This window comes from Zymoseptoria tritici, chromosome 10 (assembly GCF_000219625.1).
Source record: "Zymoseptoria tritici IPO323 chromosome 10, whole genome shotgun sequence".
Classification (NCBI taxonomy): Eukaryota; Fungi; Ascomycota; class Dothideomycetes; order Mycosphaerellales; family Mycosphaerellaceae; genus Zymoseptoria; species Zymoseptoria tritici.
This window is the reverse complement of record NC_018209.1, coordinates 1436081-1456999: the sequence shown is the minus strand read 5'-3', so window position 1 is coordinate 1456999 and position 20919 is coordinate 1436081. Positions and strand designations below refer to the sequence as shown.

Here is a 20919-nt window from a genome sequence, read left to right as displayed (position 1 = left end):
CGGAGTTGGCTCCGGTCGCTGCTGTTACGGTTCGGTAAGCGATCCTGCAGTATGCATGTCAGCGCTGTCAGTTCGCAGCAGCATGCAGTCGAGTGTGGAGTCCGTCATCATAACCAGCCTTGCGGTTGTGTAAGCTCAGCCTGATCGCAATCATCTTATCAACAACGATGCCCTCGCAACAGTCAAGGCGACAGCGACCACAACGTTCCTCCACACCCGCGCCGCACAAACCACAGCGCAATGACCTCTTGTAAGCCACATACACCACCTCCAACCCAGCCCAACTGACAGGGAGCGCACCAGACTGGCACCACCCCGTCGGCCCCGGAAGTTTCATCGTCTTCCAACGCCTCATCCGCTTCTCCACCACCTTCCTCATCCTCACGGGTCTGCCGGCGTCCTGCAATTCCAAGAATTCCACCCCACCACGACCGCCCTGCAGCGTCTCGCCGAAGGATTCTTCGTCTCCTCCACCGCCACCGCCGTCATCGCCGCGATGCTCGCTACCATGCTGTTGTTTCGCTTCGAAGGGTACGTGCAAGCGAGCAGGAAAGATCTTTGTCTGGCGTGGAGTCCGTTGGTGATTCTGGACTGGTCGATTCTGAGTTTCCTGGCGGGGTTGCTGACGTGGTATACGGACAAGGATCCGGATTTTCGGAGTTCGTTGGTGGGACCGATGACTGGAGTGGGCTTGGCGTTTTGTTTGTGGGTGGCTGTTGATATGTGGTTTACGATTCGGAGGCCGGGGGGGGCTGGGGAAGGAGGAGTTGGAATTCATCAATGGGATGAAGACGGAAGGGCTCCAGGACGATGGTGGTGGATCGCCGAAACCTGTCCATGCGGTGGGTGTAGGCGTGGAGTCTGTGACTGGAGAGGCGGCGGAGGCGGCGGATGTAGGCAATGGATCAAGTTGAGGTGCGGTGACCTGCCACCAATGTGCAAACATGATCTGCACACATCTACCGACCAAGATGCACTATAACTAAGCGGCCACTGCAGTCTCTGACATGAGCTTCAACAGACTTTCCGCAGCGTGCTGCCCAAGCGCATTCAGACTTCCCATGCCCAGCATCTCCAGCACAGTAATGTCCACACCAAACACCTGCTTCCACCAAGCCCGCAGCTCGAGTGCCACCAAGGAGTCGAGTCCCAAGTCTGTCAGTGGAGAGGCCGTGTTGAGCTCATCGTATGGGCGCAACAACATGTCGAACAACTTCTTTCCAATTTCCTCCGCGAACAAGCTCGCTGTCTCGGGAGATTTCAGAAGAGAGGGATCCGACTTGGCCAGAGCAAGATGAGACTTCAAGGTCTCGGCCGAGGGACCTGCCGCTGCATCATCGGCAGCGAGATTGTGGTAGGCCGCCATGCGACGGTCTCGCTTCCAAACTGCGCGATTACTGGACGCCGTCAGAGATATGGAGGATCCAAGCCCAAGGACGAAGGCGGTCGGGTGGCAGTACGTGGAGCCTGTCGGGGCGTCAGAAGGTTCAGCAGATGGCTTGCGCAGCATAGCGAGTGTCATGGCATCCAGAAGCTCTTGCTCTGAAAGACCCTTGAATCCAGTAGCTTTCATCGAGTTGATCATGCCCGGTTGCTCCGAGATGAACCCAACCTCTTCGACCGCTCCGATGTCGATGACAGAAGCAGAGAGGCCGAGACTGTTCCGGTACTGTGCGAAAGCATCCAGGAACGTGTTGGCGGCTGCATAGTTTGCCTGTCCGGGCTGCCCGATCGCACCCGATAAGGAGCTGAACAGCACGAAAAAGTCCAGCGGGGAACACAACTTCGACGTGGCTTCGTGGAGCGCAATCGTGCCCTGAATCTTGGGCCGGGTAACCGCGGTCCAATCCTCAAAGCTCATCTTCGCAAAGTTCTGGTCACGAAGAACCATTGACATCTGCACAACTCCGCGCACGGGATGAGATGCAAGGTTTAAAGCTCTCTCAACGTCCTCACGACATGCAACGTCTCCAGCCACAAGCTTCGTAGCACAGCCCATACTCTGGAGCTCGGCAATGAAGGCGTCGTCTTTTGAAGTTGTGCCTGCGCTCCGAGACAGGTAAATCAATTCTCGTACGCCATGCTCGACCATCCACGAGGAAATCGCGCGGCCGAGTCCACCAAGTCCACCAATCAAGAGATAGGATGCGTCACCGTCGAAGCGGATCGGCGCGAGGCTCTGCGTTGTCTCCAAGTCTGCTTTCTCGTTGTCGCTGACTGGCGAGTGCGAGATGGAAATGCAGACTCGGCCAATGTGCTGCCCTTTCTGCATGTATCGGAAAGCATCCTGTGTTTGCGAGGCAGGGAAGACCTTGTTGGGCCGAACTGGCGTGGTAAGCCCTTGAACGTAGTACTGCAGTGTGTTGAGAATGAGTTTCCGCAGGAGTTGAGGCTTCTTCCAAAGTTGGTCAATGTCCACGCAAGAGTAGGTTCGATTAGCGAGGAAAGGATTCATGTCCAGCTTGGCGTGTCCGATGAGATCTCGTTTGCCGATTTCGACCAAGATGCCAAACTCCGCCACACAGGACCATGTGGCGTGGAGCAGCTCACCGGAAAGCGAGTTCAGAATCACATCGATGCCCCTGCCATCGGTCTCGCGCTTGACGCCATCAACAAATGATTGGCTGCGCGAATCAAAGATGCGGTTTCGAGGGATTCCAAACTCTTCCATCAGGAAGTTGATCTTTTCCTCATTGCCGACCGTGACATACAGCTCAGCGCCAATCATTTGGCAGACCTGGACGGCCGCGAGCCCAACGCCGCCGCAGGCACTGTGCACGAGGACGGATTGACCCTTTTCCAAACGAGCGACATTGACAAGTGAGTGAAGAGCCGTCACGTACGGCATGAGCATTGACCCGGCGTCTTCAAAGCTCAGGGAATCTGGAATGCGAACGCAGAATACTGTCGGTGTGGTCAAGTAAGTCGAGTACGCTTGCTTTTTCAAGCAGAAGACTCGGTCGCCAACCTTGAGCTCGCGAGGATCCACGTCGGGTGCCACTTTGGTGATGATGCCTCCAGCTTCCAATCCAAATTGCCGTATTGGAAGCTCAACAATGCCCAACGCAACCAGAATGTCCTATCGAGAAGGTCAGTATTCATGACATGCAAGGTATCAAAATGGGTAGCAACGTACTCGGAAGTTCAGTCCTGCAGCGTGAACCTGCACCTCCACCTCGCCCGGTGCTAGATCTTCGGCCGGTTGTTGCACCCAGTGTAGACTGTTGATCCGACCCGGTGTTTCAACGTCCAGCTTCGACCACATGCTTGAATTCTCTTCCAAAAGCTCGTTGAGCAGAGGGAAGGGGTGATAACGTCCAACGAGCACTTCGCCTCCGCGAATGGCCCACTCGAAGTCTGGATTCAGAGTCTCGTCGCCGTGGCGGCTTTGGTATCGTGCGAGTACTTGCGACAGTTTCTTCAGGCTCGAAGGTTGTTCCATGTCATCCACCTGGACGGTGGAGATGTCAACAAGCTGTTCAGAGCGAAGTACACGGGCGAGGCCAATGATCGAACCGTAGGCAGGCTCGACGCATCCGAGTTCGCATGATCTCGTCACCCATAGCATTCCCGCTCCCTCAAGAGCGTCAAAGAACGCTTTCAAGGCTTCGTAGCGACGTTCGTTCAGTTCCGCGAAGAACGGCTTGTCGGCGTCCAACAAGGATATGACGTCTTGCCCCTTGACGATGGGACTGTCCAGTGTACATCTGGTCACCTGATACCCTTCGTGCTCAAGACTTTCGATGATCTGCAGGGCCATCTTCCCGACCGGTTCCTCACAGAGGGCGGAAATGACTTTCGTGGCTGGATTCGCCGGCGAAGACTTCCTGGCCACCAGGGTAACTGCTAGGGGTCCATCGATACTGTTTCCGAAAGAGCTATCAGCGGCCACTTCCAAGCCCGCGAGAGCGACATGCTGGTGCCACCCAGCCGCATCAAGTGAAGGCTCTTCCTCGGTCGCTGCTTCCGGACAGAATCCACGATCCAGTCCGAAAACATACGTGATCCAGTGCGCAGATGAGCATAGCTCTTGCATGACCAAATGACCGTCGGTACTAAGCATACTCGTGAGATACTGCATGGACTGCTTGACACTTGCACTGTTGCGAAGCATGTTGGACGCGATGATGAGATCGTACTCCGGATCATCGAAGCCTTGGGTGTCGGGGTCGTCACGGATGTCCAGCGTGCGGACTTCTAGATTGGCAAAAGTCTTTTCTTGGTCTTTCGCCGATATGAAGCCAGTCGACGTGAGAGTGTACTTAGAACAAAGCATCTGCCCGTTGGCATGACGGAGCGCTTCCACGACTTGACTCGAGGGCGACGGCGAATTCGCAGAGCTGAGCTCGAGCACCCGAAGATTTGGCTTAGCATGAGCCAAGCAACGAATGAAGTCGGCAGGGTGAGATTGCTGCACGAAAGCTTGTACTGCTTGCCAGTCAACATCGTTCACCACATCTTGGAGTGCCCGGCCGGACAATAGCTCTTCCATATGATCAGTTATATTTCGGATGACCCTTGCCAGAGGAGCAGCAACAGTGCGCTCAAGGTGAGACATCAGTGCGTTGATTCTTGCCGTCATGGTGTCATTATCCAGACTGTCGTAATTGGGCGCGAGGCTCATCACCACGTCATGAGCCTGGTCGATCATCCAAGTGTGATATTTGGTCAGATGGGGTTTGTCGAGTGGAATGTGCAATTTTGCATATCGCCGCTTCGAGACGAGCAAGCACAATTGGCCCAGCTCGTTCAAGTCCGAGAGAACTTCTTCGCTGTGGCACTGTGGAACAATGAGTTCCGCTGGGTCCTTGAACGCAATATGTGGTGCCCATTCATATCGTGCAGCGGCATGTGTATCTTTTAGCGCCGAGACTCCGAGCGCACCGTCGGCGAGCGCTAGCTTGACACCGGATGCTTGGACAACAACGGTACCGTTGGAGGTACATCTGCCACTTCCGACAACGGACTGATTGCTAGACAACACCGCCGAGATATCGACCACCATGTCCGTCGAACACTTCCAGATGGTGAGGTTGTCGATGCTAGTTGGTAGCCAAGTCATGGTCTTGCGTAACGATCCGTTGACTGCGCCGGCTCCCATGATCTGGATTGTGGCATCGAGCGTCGTGGGATGGATGTGGTAATTCCCTTCGTCCCCTTGTCTACCATTCAGTACCTTACCAGTCGCCCGACTGTCTGCACCAGTAGAGGTCTGGATGGACTCGAGTGTTTGAAAGCATGGACCCAGATCCAGTCCACCCTTTTGCATCGTCTCGTAGTATTTCTTCGCGCTGAGCTTGCGTGGAAGATTCGCAGGGTCGGAGCCCGGTCCTGGCGGCTTAGATACTGCAGCAACCTCACCAGCGCAATGCTTGACCCACGCATGGCCATTGTGTGAGGAGACTGTAAACTCCCACCATGCGCTGTTGAGAGAGGTGGTAAGACGTTGAGGTTTGAACGTGGTCACCATCTCTGTCGGCTTGCCTTCTGTCACAACGAATGCGGTCGCAACGCCGATGTTGCGGATTTGGAAGCCATCCTCAATGCCTGTAATTTGTCGCACTGCTTCACCTGCCAGCGCAATGTATCCCGCGAAAGGAAAGACAGTGTCCTCGCCCAGTCTATGATCACGGACCCAAGGAACGTTGGAAAGGTGAAACATATTCCTGAAGACAGGCTCCAATTCCGAGCTGTCGGGAGATTTAAGCCCAAGAAGGTCGTGAAGGGGAAATTTCCGCTGTCGCCATTCCTTCGAGACCCGCGCCTCGTACCAGTAGCTTTCCTCGTGGTTCCATGGGTACCGGGGAAGGTCTGGTAAGCACAATCCGGTGGGGAACAGCGCTTTCAAGCCGACTGGTATTCCGAACGAATGAAGCTTTCCAACTGCGGCAAGAAGGGATGCAGAGCAGTCTTGACCGCGCAGCATGGCGGCTGCGTACGGAGCTGGGAGGGATGCATGGCTAAAGATCTGACGCAGTGGACCTGCCAGAGCAGAATGAGGACCAATCTCAAGGAAAACAGCGTCCTGGCCTATGTCATGACTTAGGGCAGCATCGACTGCCTCGCGGAATCGAACCGGCGATTCTAGGTTGGATCGCCAGTAAGCGGGCGAGAAGGTGGTCTCGCTGCCGACCAGTTTGCCGTGAACGCTCGAAAAGAATGGGATCGATGTCGTGACGCCGCGGACGTTGTCGCCCATCAGGTTTATGTAGTCGTCTCCAACTTCAGACATATGTTGAGAGTGGTAAGCCTTGTCAATCTTCAGGAGTCGAGCCATCACATCAGGTTTGCTCTGCTGGATGGAGGCTACCATGGCTTCCACGGCTTCTGTGTCTCCGGAAATGGTGACACTCTGCGGGGAATTGTCGCAGGCAGTCCTGACATGAGGGACCAAGTATTTCTCGGTCTCCTTCCAGCCCATCCCAATCGCGGCCATGGACCCTTTCCTCGTCTGTAGCACGGTCACAGCGCCGCGGTAATGTGCGGCCATGATGGCCTCTCGAGCAGTAAGTGCGCCAGCTGCGTACGCTGCACTGATTTCACCACTACTATGACCAACAACACCATGCGCATGGACGCCAACTTCCTTCAGTGTGTCAACCAATGCGATTTGAATTGCTGTACACAACGGTTGTGCAAGTTCCGCAGACGACAACCGGCTCGTTTTGCTTGGTTTTTTCAGTTCCGCGGCGATGGAGTACTCTGCAACGCCTTGTAAGTATCGGTCAAGAGACTCGATCGTGGAGCGAAAGGTTTTGTTGGACTGCAGTAATTCGCGTCCCATCTGTGGCCACTGTGCACCTTGCCCAGTGAAGACCATGATGACCTTGGATGGCTTGCGTCCGGCTTTGGTGTCTACCGGTGCAGACACAGGCTCAAGCGCGCCATTTTTAACAATCGCGAATGCTCTGTGGCGTAGATGTTCTCTTCGTCTGGCCAGAGTGTAGGCCAGGTCGCAAACACTATCGGGGTTCTGTCCTACCCACGTACGATACTGCTCGACGAGGCGTTCGAGCGAGTTCTTCGTATTTGCGGTGAACAGTAGCAGCTGCGGAGATTCCGACATGGTGGGTGTAGCCATTGGCAGAGCATTGTGAAAGGCGGCAGACTCCAAGATGACGTGTGCGTTTGCACCTCCGACTCCGAACGAGTTTACGCTGATTCGTTCCAGTCTGTCTTCGGGCCAAGGAGTCGGCTCGAGTGGAACGACCATCTTCGCTTCTTTGAATGGTATGTTCGGGTTCGGTGTTGCGAATTTGATGTTCGGTGGTATAGTGCGATGCTCAAGCGCCTTGACCATCTTTATTAGCGACACAAGCCCTGATGCGGCCTCTGTGTGTCCCAAATTCGGCTTGACGGAGCCGATGAATACGCCCTTTTCGCCAAAGACTCGAGCGACAGCTTTGGCCTCGATCGGATCACCGATTTGAGTTCCCGTGCCGTGGCATTCCACCATTGCCGTCTCTCCAAAATCAGTGATCCCGGCGAGGGAATAGGCTCGACGCATGAGCGCTTCCTGCGAGTCGGTACTCGGCTGAGACAAGCCTGGAGTCCTTCCATCTGAATTGTGAGAGGTCGCTCTTATGACGGCGCGTACAGGATTGCCGTCTCTGAGAGCAGCGGCCAGAGGTTTGACGTAGATTGCGGTGACGGCTTCACCACGAGCGTATCCATTAGCTTCAGCAGAGAAGCTTTTGCTTGCTCCGTCTTTCGACAGAATGCCCTGTTCGGTCATGGCCGTGGTCATTCCGGGACCCATGATCAAGTTGACGCCACCGACAATCGCAGCTTCGCAGTCGCCTCGACCGAGAGCTGCGCAAGCCTCGTTGAGCGCGACCAAGGCTGCGGAGCACCCTGTCCGGATTGTCATACTTGGGCCATTGATGTCGAACTCGTATGAGAGACGATTCGAAATGACAAAATCACCGGTCCCTACGATCCGATGCAGGCCCCATTGTTGGTTTTCCTTGGAATACATTTCGATCCAGTCCTCGCCGAAGTTGCCAATGTAACAGCCAATCGTCTTGCCTTTCCAGTCAGTGACGCCGGCATCTTCGAAGCACTCCCTCGCAACCTCCAACATAAGGCGTTGCTGTGGGTCTGCTCTTTCGACCTCTGTCCTGGGTAGCGAGAACAATGAAGTATCCAAGGCCCCGAGATCGACCGACTCGTCCAGGAAGTATCCATACTCGGTGGACACAGTACCGGGTTTGGTGGTTCCATGGTTGTAGTACGAATCGACATTGTATCGAGACATTGGGACCTTGATGCGGCCATCCATCTTGTTGCAGATGAATTCCCAAGCCTCTTGGGGCGATGTAAGTCCGCCTGGTAGACGACAGGCCATACCGCAAATTGCAATCGGTTCCGGTGGGCTGTGTGCCTGTTCGGATAATCCATCGGTAGGTACGTCAGGCGCTCTGTCTTCGGTAGTGACTCCATTCGTTCTGTTCAGTTTGCTGGCCATGGAAACATCTGGCTCGCCTAGAGGCGTTGCAATGTCGTTGGTTGCCATGATGGGAACGGCAGTGCCACACTCTTGCGATGAATGAGAGAAAGACTGAATACTCGGAAGTCTCAGATGGAGGCTTGGGGAACGGTCATGTCAATTTATCCTCGCCCTTGAGGATTTCCTGCCTACCTTTTCCGTAATCGAAGCGACGTATGCCGCGCAATGCGCCCACCGTCTATTTGTGCTCGCTCGCTCGCCCACACCGCGGTCGATTGTACTCTCCCACAATCGTTGGGGCCGCAAGTGCCGCCGACCATTCTGCACTATCCACGGGGCCGGCTGTTCGCTGGGTATGTCGTCGGCTGCGGCGCAAGTATGGGCAAACTGGCGGAAGGATGCCAATGCCGGGTGGTATGACAGCAATGTCAACTAGCCGCGACCCGTCGTGCCCCACGGAAAGTAATGTCTCAGCCGGCCCTTGAATCCCATTGTGTTGTTTCGATGTCGCGTGATGTTGTCAATGAGGCGGAGGTGCTCGAGCTGCACGCACCGGCCCGACGGGCGGCAGGGGCCCTCGCCGCCTGCCGGTCCCGCCTCGGGGAGGGTCAAAGCTAATGCAGACGAATGCAGGGGAAGCACTTTTCACGTCGAGCTTGGCAAGGTTGCGATGCACGAAAAGGGCATCTTGCGCAAACATCTCCACTTCCGCTATTTTCGCAACCGCCGGACTCCACCCGTGAAATACTGTGCTACCAAGGGCATGTCCGGCATGTCGACGTCCGTGCTCGAGTGCGATATGGGGTCTTCTCCGTGCCCCGGCGAAAAACTTCACACGATGCCATCCGACCGTTATTCACTTCCTTGTGCGGCCTTGAGATCATGGAGCACACTTCATCGCCAGCGTACACCGCCACCTTGATCGACAGCGGGCGGTGGCTCGCCCAACAAATCGTCAGCACTCTACGACGCGCCTCGGACGGTGCAGTGCTGGCTCGCTATATACGGGCGTCTTACCAAGATGACCCGGTCCGCAGTGCCTTCGAACTGCTACTCTTCCTCTTGCTCTTACGCTATCTCCTGGCGTCCAAGTACAGCCCGAAGAAAGTAGGCTCACATGTGGTCTTGTCGGAAAAGGAGATTGACGAAATGGTCGAGGATTGGGAGCCAGAGCCGCTCGTGCAGGAGCAATCGGAGCCACTGTTACAGCTCGATCGAAATCGGCCTTCGTTGCACCGAGACGCGCCGTGTGGACCGCGAACGAAACTCTGCGATGGCAAGACTGTGACCAACCTTGCCAACTATAATCACTACAACCTCTCCACCGATCCTGCACTTGTGCAATCCGCTGTGGACACAATTCGTACCTACGGAGTCGGTCCTTGTTCAGCACCTGGCTTCATTGGGACTTTCGACGTTCATTTGAAGCTGGAGCAGGACATCGCCAGTCATTTTGGGACAGAGGGTGCTGTCATATATTCGCAGAGCTTCTCGACCATCAGCAGCGTCATTTCGGCCTTTTGCAAGAGAGGTGACATTATTGTGGCGGATCGAGCGGTCAATTTTCCGATTCGCAAGGGCATCCAGGCGTCCAGGGGTATCATTCGATGGTTCCAGCACAACGACATGGAAGACTTGGAGCGGGTGCTCGCCAGTCTTGTTGCTGAAGACCGACCTCTGACACGGAGATTCATAATCACAGAGGGACTCTCGGAAAATGTTGGTGACATTGTTGATTTACCAAGACTTCTCGAGCTCAAGACCAAATACAAATTTCGCGTTGTTTTGGATGAAACGTGAGTCCCGACACCTCACTGGAGTTTTTGATGCCCTTGCTAACTGGCCTTCGCCGAATCAGGTGGTCGTACGGCATCCTTGGTCGGACCGGCAGAGGAGTGAGCGAGTTGCAAAACGTCGACTCGGCCAACATCGATATCATCGTCGGTAGCCTGGCGGGCTGTCTGTCAAGTGGCGGTGGCTTCTGCACCGGGCGTAGCATAATGGTCGAGCACCAGCGCCTGAACTCGCCGGCCGTGACATTCTCGGCGTCTCTACCCACATTTCTAGCCACTACAGCATCCGCCGTGATCACGCGACTTCAATCAGAAGATGGAGCAAACGACATCCGAACTCTCCAAGAGCGCATTACGGTTCTACGCCTTCAACTTCAAGAGAGTGCCTGGGTCTACTGCACCAGTGCACCCGACAACCCTGTCATCCATCTGGTCTTGAAGAAGGAGCACGTCCGCAAGCGATGCCTCACACGCTTGGAGCAAGAACTTCTGTTACAAGAATGCGTGGACGAGGTCAGACGCTCCGCAGAGGGTTCCACTCCGATACCAGATGCTCACAAAATTCCAGTGCCTGGTCAGCCATTCGATACTCGTCACTCGCCTCAAGACCATGCCGATCATGGATGGCCTGCATCCGCGAGATGTCGCAAAGGAATATCAACCAGACCCAGCCATCAAAGTATGTGCTACCACGGGTTTGTCGAAGAAAGAGACGAGCAAGGCAGGCACGGCGATACGACAGGCGATCACAACTGTCATGAAGAGGGCAAAATGGCAACGTGGAACGGCTTGAAACTTTTGCTAGCTTCATGTGCCAAGATATACAACGCAAAGCTGTGGTTGGTCAACGTCTACATTCACGAACGCTGTGACAGGTCGAGACGGGAGGGACGTCGCGAGGAGCCATCGATCGGTAGCATTCCGTCAAAGTTTGACTCAGGCTCGAACCTCTGTCGATTGCCGGTGAAGACTTCCAATAAGTTTCCAGCTCAATCTGGCCTTCCAGCTTGGTGGAGAGCGAAGCGGCGTCTGGTTTCCGCTCCTCTTTGTCATGCCCTGCCACTTCCGTCGCAAATATGGCCACGCGATCCAGTTCACAATGATTGAAAGAAGCCCATCGGCGATTCCCAAGCCTCTCTTGGGCGATGGTCCACTCATCGCCGTGAACAAAGCGGAAGCAGACAGCGAATCCTCGCAGATGATGAAGTCGCCTCTGTCTACCGCAGCGATGACCAGAGTCGCCACTTTTTCGGACGATGGAAAGCTGGTCATGAGTTCGGCGAGTGGTTTGTCGAGGCCTTGCATCTGTTTCGTAAGGAGAGTCTTGGTTTTCTGCTCTTCGATGAATCCAGGAGAAACGAAGTCCGCTGTTGACCAGAATGCAGTCAGTCGTCCACTGTCCTGAAAGACTTGGAGCACATTGTTCGCTGACCTGGAAATGCGCAATGCATTGAGTACTGCGACTGCGGACAGCATTCTCTCAGAAGCTCGATGCGTAAAGTATCCGCTAACGACCGCTGTGCGCACTTGGCCGCTATGATGACATTTCAGTGTCCGGCAAAGGACCTCACAGCTCAGAGAGCGACTTACGAGAATAGGCGGCCGAGCCTGGAAGACATGCGAAAGCCGCAGCACTGCTGATGAAGACGATCTTCCGCTCACGCCGGACCAGGCCGACCACATTCGAACAGCGCTTGTCGTCTTCAGTCCAGATGCCGAGGACCGACTTTGCAGCAAAGGCGGACGAGAAATAATTATTGCTCATACAACTCTGGAGGGCAGTAGTGGGAATGTCTGCGAAGAAACCATTCTCGGCATGATTGCCTCCAGCTGTGCAGTAAAGCAGATCCGGAACCCGCGATTGTCCACGAAATGCTTCGTCGACCTGAGTCGGAACTTTCAGTGTCTTGGCTTCACTTCCGAACGATGCTCTGGTCACTCACTTCGACGGCATTGCCCAGATCAACACTGACTGCTGATATTTCCTGCGTTGCCGATCCGCAAGCCGCGGCTATTTCGTGCTTCGCCTGCTCCAGAGGACCTTCTCGCCGTGCGAAGAGAGCGATGTGTGCTCCACGGGCTGCAAGCTCTTGTGCGATAGCTTTGCCCAGGCCTCCTGATCCTCCCGTGATGAAAGCAGTCTGGTTGATTTGTCAGATGTTGCTCCGGAGTAACGATGACGGGACGCTGACCTTGCCGTAGAGATCCATTGTTTTTCCCATAGTTGCGGCCGTGGTTTTTCGAGAAGATCGCAGGACAATCAACAGTCGTCACGCCTTTGCTTCAAGGTTCGACCGGTGACTTCCGATCGCTATCACCTGTACGTCAATCAGACACATCGTCTCGAGGGTCTGATCGCTCCACTAATGCCTACTTCGTCCGAATGTCGTGACTCGCGAGCCGACGATTTCCCTAGAGAGACCCACCAGTGCAGGTAGATATGTACCCCGACTTGAGACAGACACCTTGTTCGGCCTCCTTCAACGCTCATAACACATGGGATACGAGCTCGCTTGCCAGCTGCATGAAGCCAATAATGCAGGAAGTTGGTGTCTGCCGAACGTTCAGGGCAAGATATCAGGATTTCGGGCTAAGGTGTCATGGGTCTTGGTTGCGAGATGTGTTTGAGACATGTTCGCAAGGTACGACGGAAATGTTGAGCGTACCTCCTAGTCTCTTTAGACTGGGGGAGACATGTTTCAATGCAACTGCAACTTTAGCGCCAGAGACGGTGCGATCCTGGTCGACCTCGAATGCGCAAGGCCGACAGGGGCCAGGGTAAGCATCTTTACGCTTCCAGAAGTCCAGCCGCTAAGGGCGCCTGCATCAACGGAGCTCGTGCGGCCTCGCAGGCTCAATAACGGTGGAGAGCAATCCCCGATGGGACCTCCGACGCATGGCAACAAAAGCAGCATTGCCGCTCACTCGATGGGCTCCAGATTTCGTTTCGCATACGCATTCGTCCATCATCTAGTCCTTCCTGCCACAAATCTCCTCGAAACAAGTCAACATGGCCGGAGCTGAGTTCATCTCCAACTGGATGAAGGCCCAGAAGCCGATGGCGCCGCAAATGAAGAACGCTCCAGCATTCTATCGCGGCCTTGAGGAAAGCCTGGACGTCAAGAGAGCGAGCCACGCTATGTTCCCTCGTGTGATTGCGGCTTGGAAGAGCGGAGAGTCCATTGACTTCTGTTCCAATGATCTGCTGTCCATGGGCAAGACTGGCAAGATGCGAGTCGCTTTTCTGGCAGAGCTGGCAAAGCACCCAGATTTCGCCATGTACGCTGGCGGCACCCGCATCATGGATGGCAACTACGAGTACCTGGAACAAACGGAACAAGAAGTCGCTGACTTCCACGGCGCGGAGTCTGCACTCATGGTCAACTCTGGCTGGGAGGCAAACACTGCGATTTACACCGCGATCCCGCGCCCTGGCGATGTGATCGTTTACGATGAGCTGGTACACGCCAGCACGCACGATGGTCAGTCCGGAATATGATCAGAACCCCGAACCTGCACTGATTTCTGTTATACAGCAATGGCTCATTCCCTTGCTGCTAGCAAGGTTCCGTTTCGTCACAATGATGTCGATGCGTATCGCGAAGCACTGGCGTCTGCGTACGACAGTCATCCAATGATTCGCGATGGTTCACGCTGTGTCATCATCTCTGTGGAGTCAGTCTATAGCATGGGTAAGTCTGAAGCATGTTATCACCGCCTCAGCTCAGCATCGATATTGACGGCATACTGCAGACGGTGATGTTTGCCCACTGGAGGAGTTCATCGAGATCTCGAAAGAGATCTTTCCCAAGGGAAATGCCATTTTCGTCGTTGACGAAGCGCATGCTGTGAGTGTCAAAGTCCATACAACAGCCGCAGTCTCATAGAATCTCACCCGACGACCCTTAGACTGGTATTCTGGGCCCAAAGGGCGCAGGTCTCGTATCCAAGCTTGGCCTGGAGAAAGAAATTGCCGTCCGCCTCCACACGTGCGGAAAGGCTTTGGCGTCTTCTGGAGGTGAGAACGAAGCCAGTTCCCGGATCAAGATACTCATCTGACCTCTGTTCAAATAAAGCTTTCATCCTGGGAAGCCAGACCGTTCGGCGTACGCTGATCAACTATGCTCGCTGCGTGATCTATACGACTGCTCCGTCGTTTCCATCAGCGGCGGCGGTACGTTCTGGATACGGTCTTCTGCGATCTGGAGCGACAGAAGAGGTAAGCAGAGCCTTGATTGCAAGTTCAACCCTTCGGCCTTGACTGATCTGATGTGCAGGCTCAAGCCAGGATACAATTCCTCGTGAAGTACTTCTTCAAGACCATCACTTCGAATCCCGTGTGGGAGAAAGCTTCCGAAACCGGAATTCTCGCCATCCCAGTGGCGGATGACTGGGAAAATACCGAGTGGCACGCTCACATTGTTCCCTTGTGGACTCGTCAGCGATACAACTGGTTCCTCGTTTTCCACCTGCAGCTCGCCGGCATCTCGGCCCTTCCTGTCGACTATCCCACTGTCCCAAAGGGTCAAGGTCGGATCAGACTCATGTTCCACGCCGCAAATACCGAGGCTGAAGTGGACCACCTGGCGAAGACTGTCTGTGACTGGGCGCAGGAGATGATTGATATCGAGAGTGGAGTGACGGAGGTCAAGATTCCCGTCGCTGCACAGCAGGCATATGCTTTGATGGCCATGTGATTCGGTACATTCTTGTGAGCTATAATATTCGGAATCCGTTCCACAATAAACTAGATAAAGATTCTCCGATTCATGTGAGTCGGTTCCGCTCGAGGTGAGATCCCATGTTCATGCAGCGAAAATGTCGTCTCGTTTGGACCGCCTTGGGAACGATACCCGCCGCCGGAGGATGGAGCGGCGAAGTTTTGTATACATCACAGACCCTTCGCATTGTATAGACGAGCATCGAACGAGGAGAAACAGGGCTTCGTTCCTTGATCTTGTTGCGATCGTGTTCAGGTTGGAGTAAAGGCATTCATTATTAGAGACTGTGGAATATATGTGGGTCATTCAATCTAAAGTACATAAGTGACAGGAGATGACGGAGCTGTGAAGGCATGGCTGATGGAGTCCAGGATTGGTCAACTTGAGGGTCTCTCTTCGAAGCGCTGACTCCCGAGTTCTTCTTTTTGCATCTCAAGCTCTTCCGTGAGCAAAGAGATAAGCAGACCGAGCCCAGCCAAGCCCGTCATGATATAAATAACCATATGGAAAGCGTCCGTGTAGGCTGCGAGAACCGAGAACAGAGCATCTTGCGTCGCTTTGAGCTTTCTCAGTTCCGGTATGAATGCTATTGCGTTGCGAGAATCGTTGAGCGGCGCGAGTGGTCCAGTCAGCTCCGTCAAGCGTCTAATCGAGGCGGCAAACGAGGTGCCGAATGCGCTAGACGCAATTGCCTGGCCAAATACTCCTCCAAGCAATCGGAGAGTCAGGAGCTGTCCAATGGCAAGATTGGTGTCGTCGATATTTTTCACACTAGCCTGCAATGGCAGCATGAGTAGGCGTAGAGCCGTCACTCCGGCAGACCAGACGATCGGAATCCCGATCAGCATTCCGGTGGAAGAGCCAGGGCCGAGGAGAGCAAGCAATCCAGTCCCAAGCGTTGCTATCGCCCACAATGCCCAGATGAACCATCGATAGCCGATTCCAACAGGACCCACGAGCAGCATTGAAGCCACGGATAGAATGATGCCGGCGAATGCGGAGGGCAGGAAGTAGACGACCATGTCCAGGACCGACAGCAGTGCAGCCGATTGATAGAAGAGAGGCAGGAACTGTAGAATTGAGAACATCGCCATTCCCTGGATGAAGCCGCCGGCGAGAGTCACCCATGCTGTCCTCGGCCGGTAGATCCTGTGCGGTACGATGGGACAAGCCGGCAATTTCTCGTACGCGACGAAAAGTATCAGCACGCTGACGCCGAGCAGCAACGGGAGAAGTGTTTGCCAAGCGTTCCAGGCAAAGATTTCGCCTGCACAGCTGATTGCAAGTATGACTGCAGTGATGCCGCCACTTGACAGTAGCATACCAATCCAGTCGAGACTTCTGGCTCGAAGCCACAACACGTCGCCTTTCGAGACTGATCGTAGGCGTAGGAAGAACATCACCAGTGGAAATCCGATGCAGATGAATGGAAGATTGATCCATCCAAGCCATCTCCAGTCAGCGATGGCAAGGACGCCGCCCAGTGGAGTTCCGAGAACATTGCCAGTTGCAATCGGTATTCCCATCATGCCGAGCCAGAAAGACCGCTCCTTCAGCGTGGTCATGTCTGCCACAATGGTCTCCACCAGTACGTTGATCCCTCCTCCTCCGAGACCTTGAAGGACTCGTCCCACGATGAGAGTAGGCATATCCTGTGCGACAGCGAAGACGACCGATCCGGCGAAGAAGAAGGCAGAGGCAACCAGTAGCAAAGGTTTGCGACCTAGAACGTCTGATGTGCTTGTCCATATTGGGGTTGTAACGACAACACATAACAGGTAGCTGATGCTGGCGAATAGGGACAAAGTGGTGGAACCGTTCAGGGCTTTGGCAATGGTCTGCAAGGGAGGTCAGTATCGCGTACAGCGGACAAGGGGAAGAGACGACGTACGGGCAAAGCAACACCGAGCGCCGTGGCATCAAACTGGAACACGAAGTCGATACTGGCCAGTCCAATGAACGCAAGTTTGAAGCGTAAAGACTTTCCAGCTGAAGGAGTGCTTTCTTGCACCGTCAGATCGTCCATATTGGCGTCACAGACGGTAGGGTAAGGTAGGGTAGGGTAAGGTAGGAGTGGTGATGGCGAATTGAACCCACGCCTGAGCGCTCCACCCCTTTCTTCGTTTGTAGGTCCACTCGTTGTACCATGGCCGCTTGACGTGCATACGTCGGAATAGAGTGCATGGTAGATGAATGCGCCGGGCACGGGGCGGTCGGTTTCCCCGTTCGACTCCACTCTGATCAGCGCCAAAGAGACGCCGTGAAAAGTGCCGTGATCCACGGTCCGACTCCGAGGAGGCGCAGGACCCTGCTAGTGAGGTTCCATTAAGCATGCGACTAAGTGCGCTAGATGTGACAGTGACAGGGTCTGCATCGGGTCCACTCTGGAAATGAAATCCACCCAGACGTCGAGGTGGCAGCAAGATCAGGCTTCGTCGGAGTCGCCGCGTGGAGCGCATCGCATCCTTGGATCGAGACAGTGATTTCCATCGTCGGTGAGATCAGAGTATCACGTCAACAGCCGCTATGAAGCCGACTCTCTTATATCTCGGTCCATCTCACATGAGCTTGACGACGTCCAAGTACCGCTCGAAAGATGCTTCCGAAAGCGATCGGCAATATGACCTTTGTGACACCTCTCGCTCGCATCCCAGCCGCTGCTCTTGCCCATGTTCGAGCTGTCGAATCAGGACCGGGCGGCGCGTACATTCTGGTCACAGTCTTGCTGCTTCTGTGTTGCTACTCCACACTGATACATCCCGAATTTATCAGTCCGCTTCGACACATCCCGAAAGCCAAGGTAGATATCGCACCGACCTATCCAGAACACTTCTGAAGCCACTTTCATTTGCACTGACATGCTCAATGAGATAGTACTGGCTGCCTCAGAAACTGTACTATCAGCTTGTGCTACGCCGAACACCCGCCGAGGCGCTCTCTCAATTGGCCCGAGAAACCCCGAATAATGGTCTTCTTGCGCTGAGAGAACCGACAGGAGTACTCCTTCTGGTCACGAAGCCTTCTGTTCTGGGAGAACTTCTTGTTGCTCGCGCTGCCGACTTCGAAAAGCCCACCGCGCTGCAGGGATTCTTCAAGCAATTGACCCTGGATGGACTGCTCACGGTCAATGGCGAAAAGCACAAATCGCTCAAAAAGCGCAGTCTTTCTCATTTCAATTTTCGCGCGGTGAAAAATCTCTACCCGTTGATGTGGCGCCATGCGCTGCAGTTCGCGGGAGCCGTTGAGGCGAACTTCCAGAAAATAGAGAACCACCAGAATGGTACCTACAGCGGTACTGTGGAGCTCACGCATCTGACAACTGTGATGACGATCAATGTCATTGGTACGACGGTACGTACGCCTTTCCACGGTGATCCTGACTTTGACGATCCTGCCACCCCATCATGTTCTGAGGGTACTGACATATTGCGTCAGGTGTTCGGCCGGGCGTTCGAGGCCTCCGACGATGGCAGCTTTTCACAGTTGGGAAAGCTGCTTCAATACTTCTTGCAGCCCTCGACATCAACATCTGTCTACCTTGCGCTGACGTTTTTCTCGCCGCCATGGGTCAGCAAGTACCTGACATTCCCGTTGTACCGCGCGGCTGCGGGGACGTCAGCTGCTATGGAGCGATTGTGTCTGCAGATCATCCAAAAGAAGCGACTTACTCTCAAAGCCGACTCTAAAGACGCTGATCTCACATCTCTGATGATACAATCTGGCCACTTCACAGACTACGAGATTGCCTCGCAGCTGCTCACGTATACCATTGCAGGGTAAGTTGCCAATACCGCTTGCATCGGCAGAGGCCACATGGGCTGACACAGCATACACCGCAGGCAAGAGACAACTGCTGCCACGATGAACTGGATCTGCTATCTGCTGGCGCTCGATCCAGCCCGACAACGTCTGTTGAGAGAAGAAGTCAGCGCAGCTACAGAACTCCTGGTTGATTCGGGCATCGAGGAGAACATCGGCAAGACGCTGGAAGGACTTCCGTTTCTCAATGGTGTCATCAACGAGGCGCTGCGCCTTTACCCGACAGTCCCGTTATCTCAGCGAGTCGCCGTTCGAGATACCGCCCTCGCTGGATCTCATGTTCCGAAGGGAACATCGATCTATCTTTCGCCGTGGTTGATTCAAAGGTCTGAGGAAGTTTGGGGTCCCGAAGCCAATGAATTCCGTCCGGAGCGATGGATTCGCACCGAGGACGGCGAGTCGAAGGTGGACCCAAGTGGTGGCATGAGCAGCAACATGGACTTCTTGACGTTTCTGCACGGTCCACGAAACTGCATCGGACAGAATTTCGCAAAGGCGGAGCTGAGATGTCTGACGACGGCGCTGACGAAACACTTCGAGTGGGCTCTCGATCAGCCAAGGGCCAGTGTACCCGTGTCGGGCCTCGTCACCATCAACCCCGAAGGCGGCTTGTCTCTGCGCGTGACCACGGTCGAAGGCACCTGCAAATGATAGAAGTGGTCCGACAGACAGTGAATTGCCTCCGATTGAACGCCGATGCCATCTTTTTGCACCCGTAATTCATGCGCAGCATCACGGCATTGCTGCTAAGCGGGCCACCTCTGTCTAGCAGGGTCCGGTCAGCATGCTGCTCGGTACATAGCGGAGATACTCAAATATCGCTCCGACCGGGACTAACCATCGTCACCTGCAGTCCCCGCACAGCGCACTTGTGAGAGTCATTGTCGTAGTCAGGCCTGCATGAGGATTGCGGTCGAAGTCCGGCTTATCAAGGGACATGCGCGGCCGCAATAGCTTCTCAACGCCGGCGGTAGCCTCGGTTGCTGTCATATACCATATTCGACACAGTTCAAGGCCTTCCCGCCAGACCATAGCTGAGCATCGCAGATATCCCCATTCATCATGTGGCGCATCCCGAAAGACACTCCGCAGACTGCAACCTCCAACGGGCATCAGGAGCTCACGGAACTGACTTCTGACACACCACTGGACACAATCTTTCAGCACTGGAACGAAGATGGAGCCGTCGTCATCAAAAGTCTGCTCACGCCGGAGCAAGTGACTCAGATGCAGACAGAGCTCGAGCCTGTCCTCGACGCGGTGCAACGAGGTTCAATCATCGCACACGAGGAGCTACAAGCGTTCCACGGTCGCAAGACCAAACGAGCGGGTGATTTGATCAACCACAGCGCTACCTTTCGAGAAAAGTTTGTCGAGAATGACTTTTTGCACTCCTTGCTCAAGACGGTCTTCACCGAAGGTGGGCACGCTGGCAATTACTGGCTCGCAGCGGCTTCCACACTGAACGCCGCAGGTCCCCAGCCGGCTCAGGTCCTCCATCGTGACGTACAGCAAAGCCCGCCATATGTTCTGCTCGGTCCCGACGCCACCGAGGCCGTGGTCAACTTCATTATCGCTCTCACCGACTTCACCGAGGAGAACGGCGCGACTCGAGTCATCCCCGGGAGCAACAAGTGGAGCTACGATCAGCGTGGAAGCCCCGATCAGACGATTCCGGCATTGCTAAAGGCGGGTGATTGTCTCTTCTTCAGCGGAAAAGTCGTGCACGGCATGGGAGAGAACCGCACCGAGACAGAGAGGAAGTGCGTCCAGATGTCCACGCTGGCAAGCTTCTTGACTCCGACCGAGGCTCATCCGTTCACTGTCAAAGTTGAGACCGCGGCTAAGATGTCGAGGCGGGCACAGCGGTATCTGGGCTTTCGGTCGCAGTATCCGAGGGAGACTTCCGGTCTTTGGCTGAAAGACTACGCGGAGCTGGGATTGCATCTTGGATTTGACGATGGAGAAAGCGTGAAGGAGGATCAACAAGAGATACTCAAGGCTCACATGGAGGCTTATATGAGGGACAACGGGCATTGAGCACGATGATCCTGGTGCTCTGGCCAGTTCTCGGTGGTTCTTGATGAAGTAGTCGTAGAAGTATTGCGTTCCGACAAGACAAAATGTCTCCATGAGG

At 54.7% G+C, this 20919-nt stretch overlaps 7 protein-coding genes across 7 annotated transcripts; 4 read left to right on the top strand and 3 right to left on the bottom strand.

Moving 5' to 3' along the window:
* Positions 1–982: 982 nt before the first annotated feature.
* Positions 983–8347, bottom strand: PKS5 (polyketide synthase; the record flags this gene model as incomplete). Its single annotated transcript, XM_003848926.1, has 3 exons — positions 983–3079; positions 3137–3843; positions 3973–8347. 3 exons carry the CDS (start codon positions 8345–8347, stop codon positions 983–985), a joined length of 7179 nt encoding a protein of 2392 aa, XP_003848974.1.
* Positions 8348–9331: 984 nt separating this feature from the next.
* SPT3 (serine palmitoyl CoA transferase subunit LcbA) lies at positions 9332–11035 on the top strand (the record flags this gene model as incomplete). Its single annotated transcript, XM_003848979.1, has 3 exons — positions 9332–10245; positions 10308–10755; positions 10811–11035. 3 exons carry the CDS (start codon positions 9332–9334, stop codon positions 11033–11035), a joined length of 1587 nt encoding a protein of 528 aa, XP_003849027.1.
* A 143-nt stretch (positions 11036–11178) lies between these two features.
* Positions 11179–12130, bottom strand: MYCGRDRAFT_48819 (uncharacterized protein; the record flags this gene model as incomplete). The annotated part of the gene is made up of 3 exons (XM_003848925.1): positions 11179–11609; positions 11675–11776; positions 11833–12130. Coding segments are annotated over 3 exons (831 nt in total), but the record flags the coding sequence as incomplete, so codon positions are not given.
* A 1122-nt stretch (positions 12131–13252) lies between these two features.
* Positions 13253–14939, top strand: ALS2 (5-aminolevulinate synthase; the record flags this gene model as incomplete). The annotated part of the gene is made up of 6 exons (XM_003848980.1): positions 13253–13724; positions 13779–13934; positions 13996–14090; positions 14152–14260; positions 14319–14461; positions 14520–14939. 6 exons carry the CDS (start codon positions 13253–13255, stop codon positions 14937–14939), a joined length of 1395 nt encoding a protein of 464 aa, XP_003849028.1.
* Positions 14940–15340: 401 nt separating this feature from the next.
* MYCGRDRAFT_76570 (putative major facilitator superfamily transporter) lies at positions 15341–16989 on the bottom strand (the record flags this gene model as incomplete). The annotated part of the gene is made up of 2 exons (XM_003848924.1): positions 15341–16801; positions 16855–16989. 2 exons carry the CDS (start codon positions 16987–16989, stop codon positions 15341–15343), a joined length of 1596 nt encoding a protein of 531 aa, XP_003848972.1.
* Positions 16990–17583: 594 nt separating this feature from the next.
* On the top strand, positions 17584–19433 carry CYP-46 (putative P450 monooxygenase; the record flags this gene model as incomplete). Its single annotated transcript, XM_003848981.1, has 4 exons — positions 17584–17763; positions 17838–18314; positions 18399–18739; positions 18803–19433. The coding sequence occupies 4 exons, from the start codon at positions 17584–17586 to the stop codon at positions 19431–19433; spliced, it is 1629 nt and encodes a 542-aa protein (XP_003849029.1).
* Positions 19434–19844: 411 nt separating this feature from the next.
* On the top strand, positions 19845–20889 carry MYCGRDRAFT_63387 (uncharacterized protein; the record flags this gene model as incomplete). The annotated part of the gene is made up of 1 exon (XM_003848982.1): positions 19845–20889. The coding sequence occupies one exon, from the start codon at positions 19845–19847 to the stop codon at positions 20820–20822; it is 978 nt and encodes a 325-aa protein (XP_003849030.1).
* Between the last annotated feature and the right edge of the window lie 30 nt (positions 20890–20919).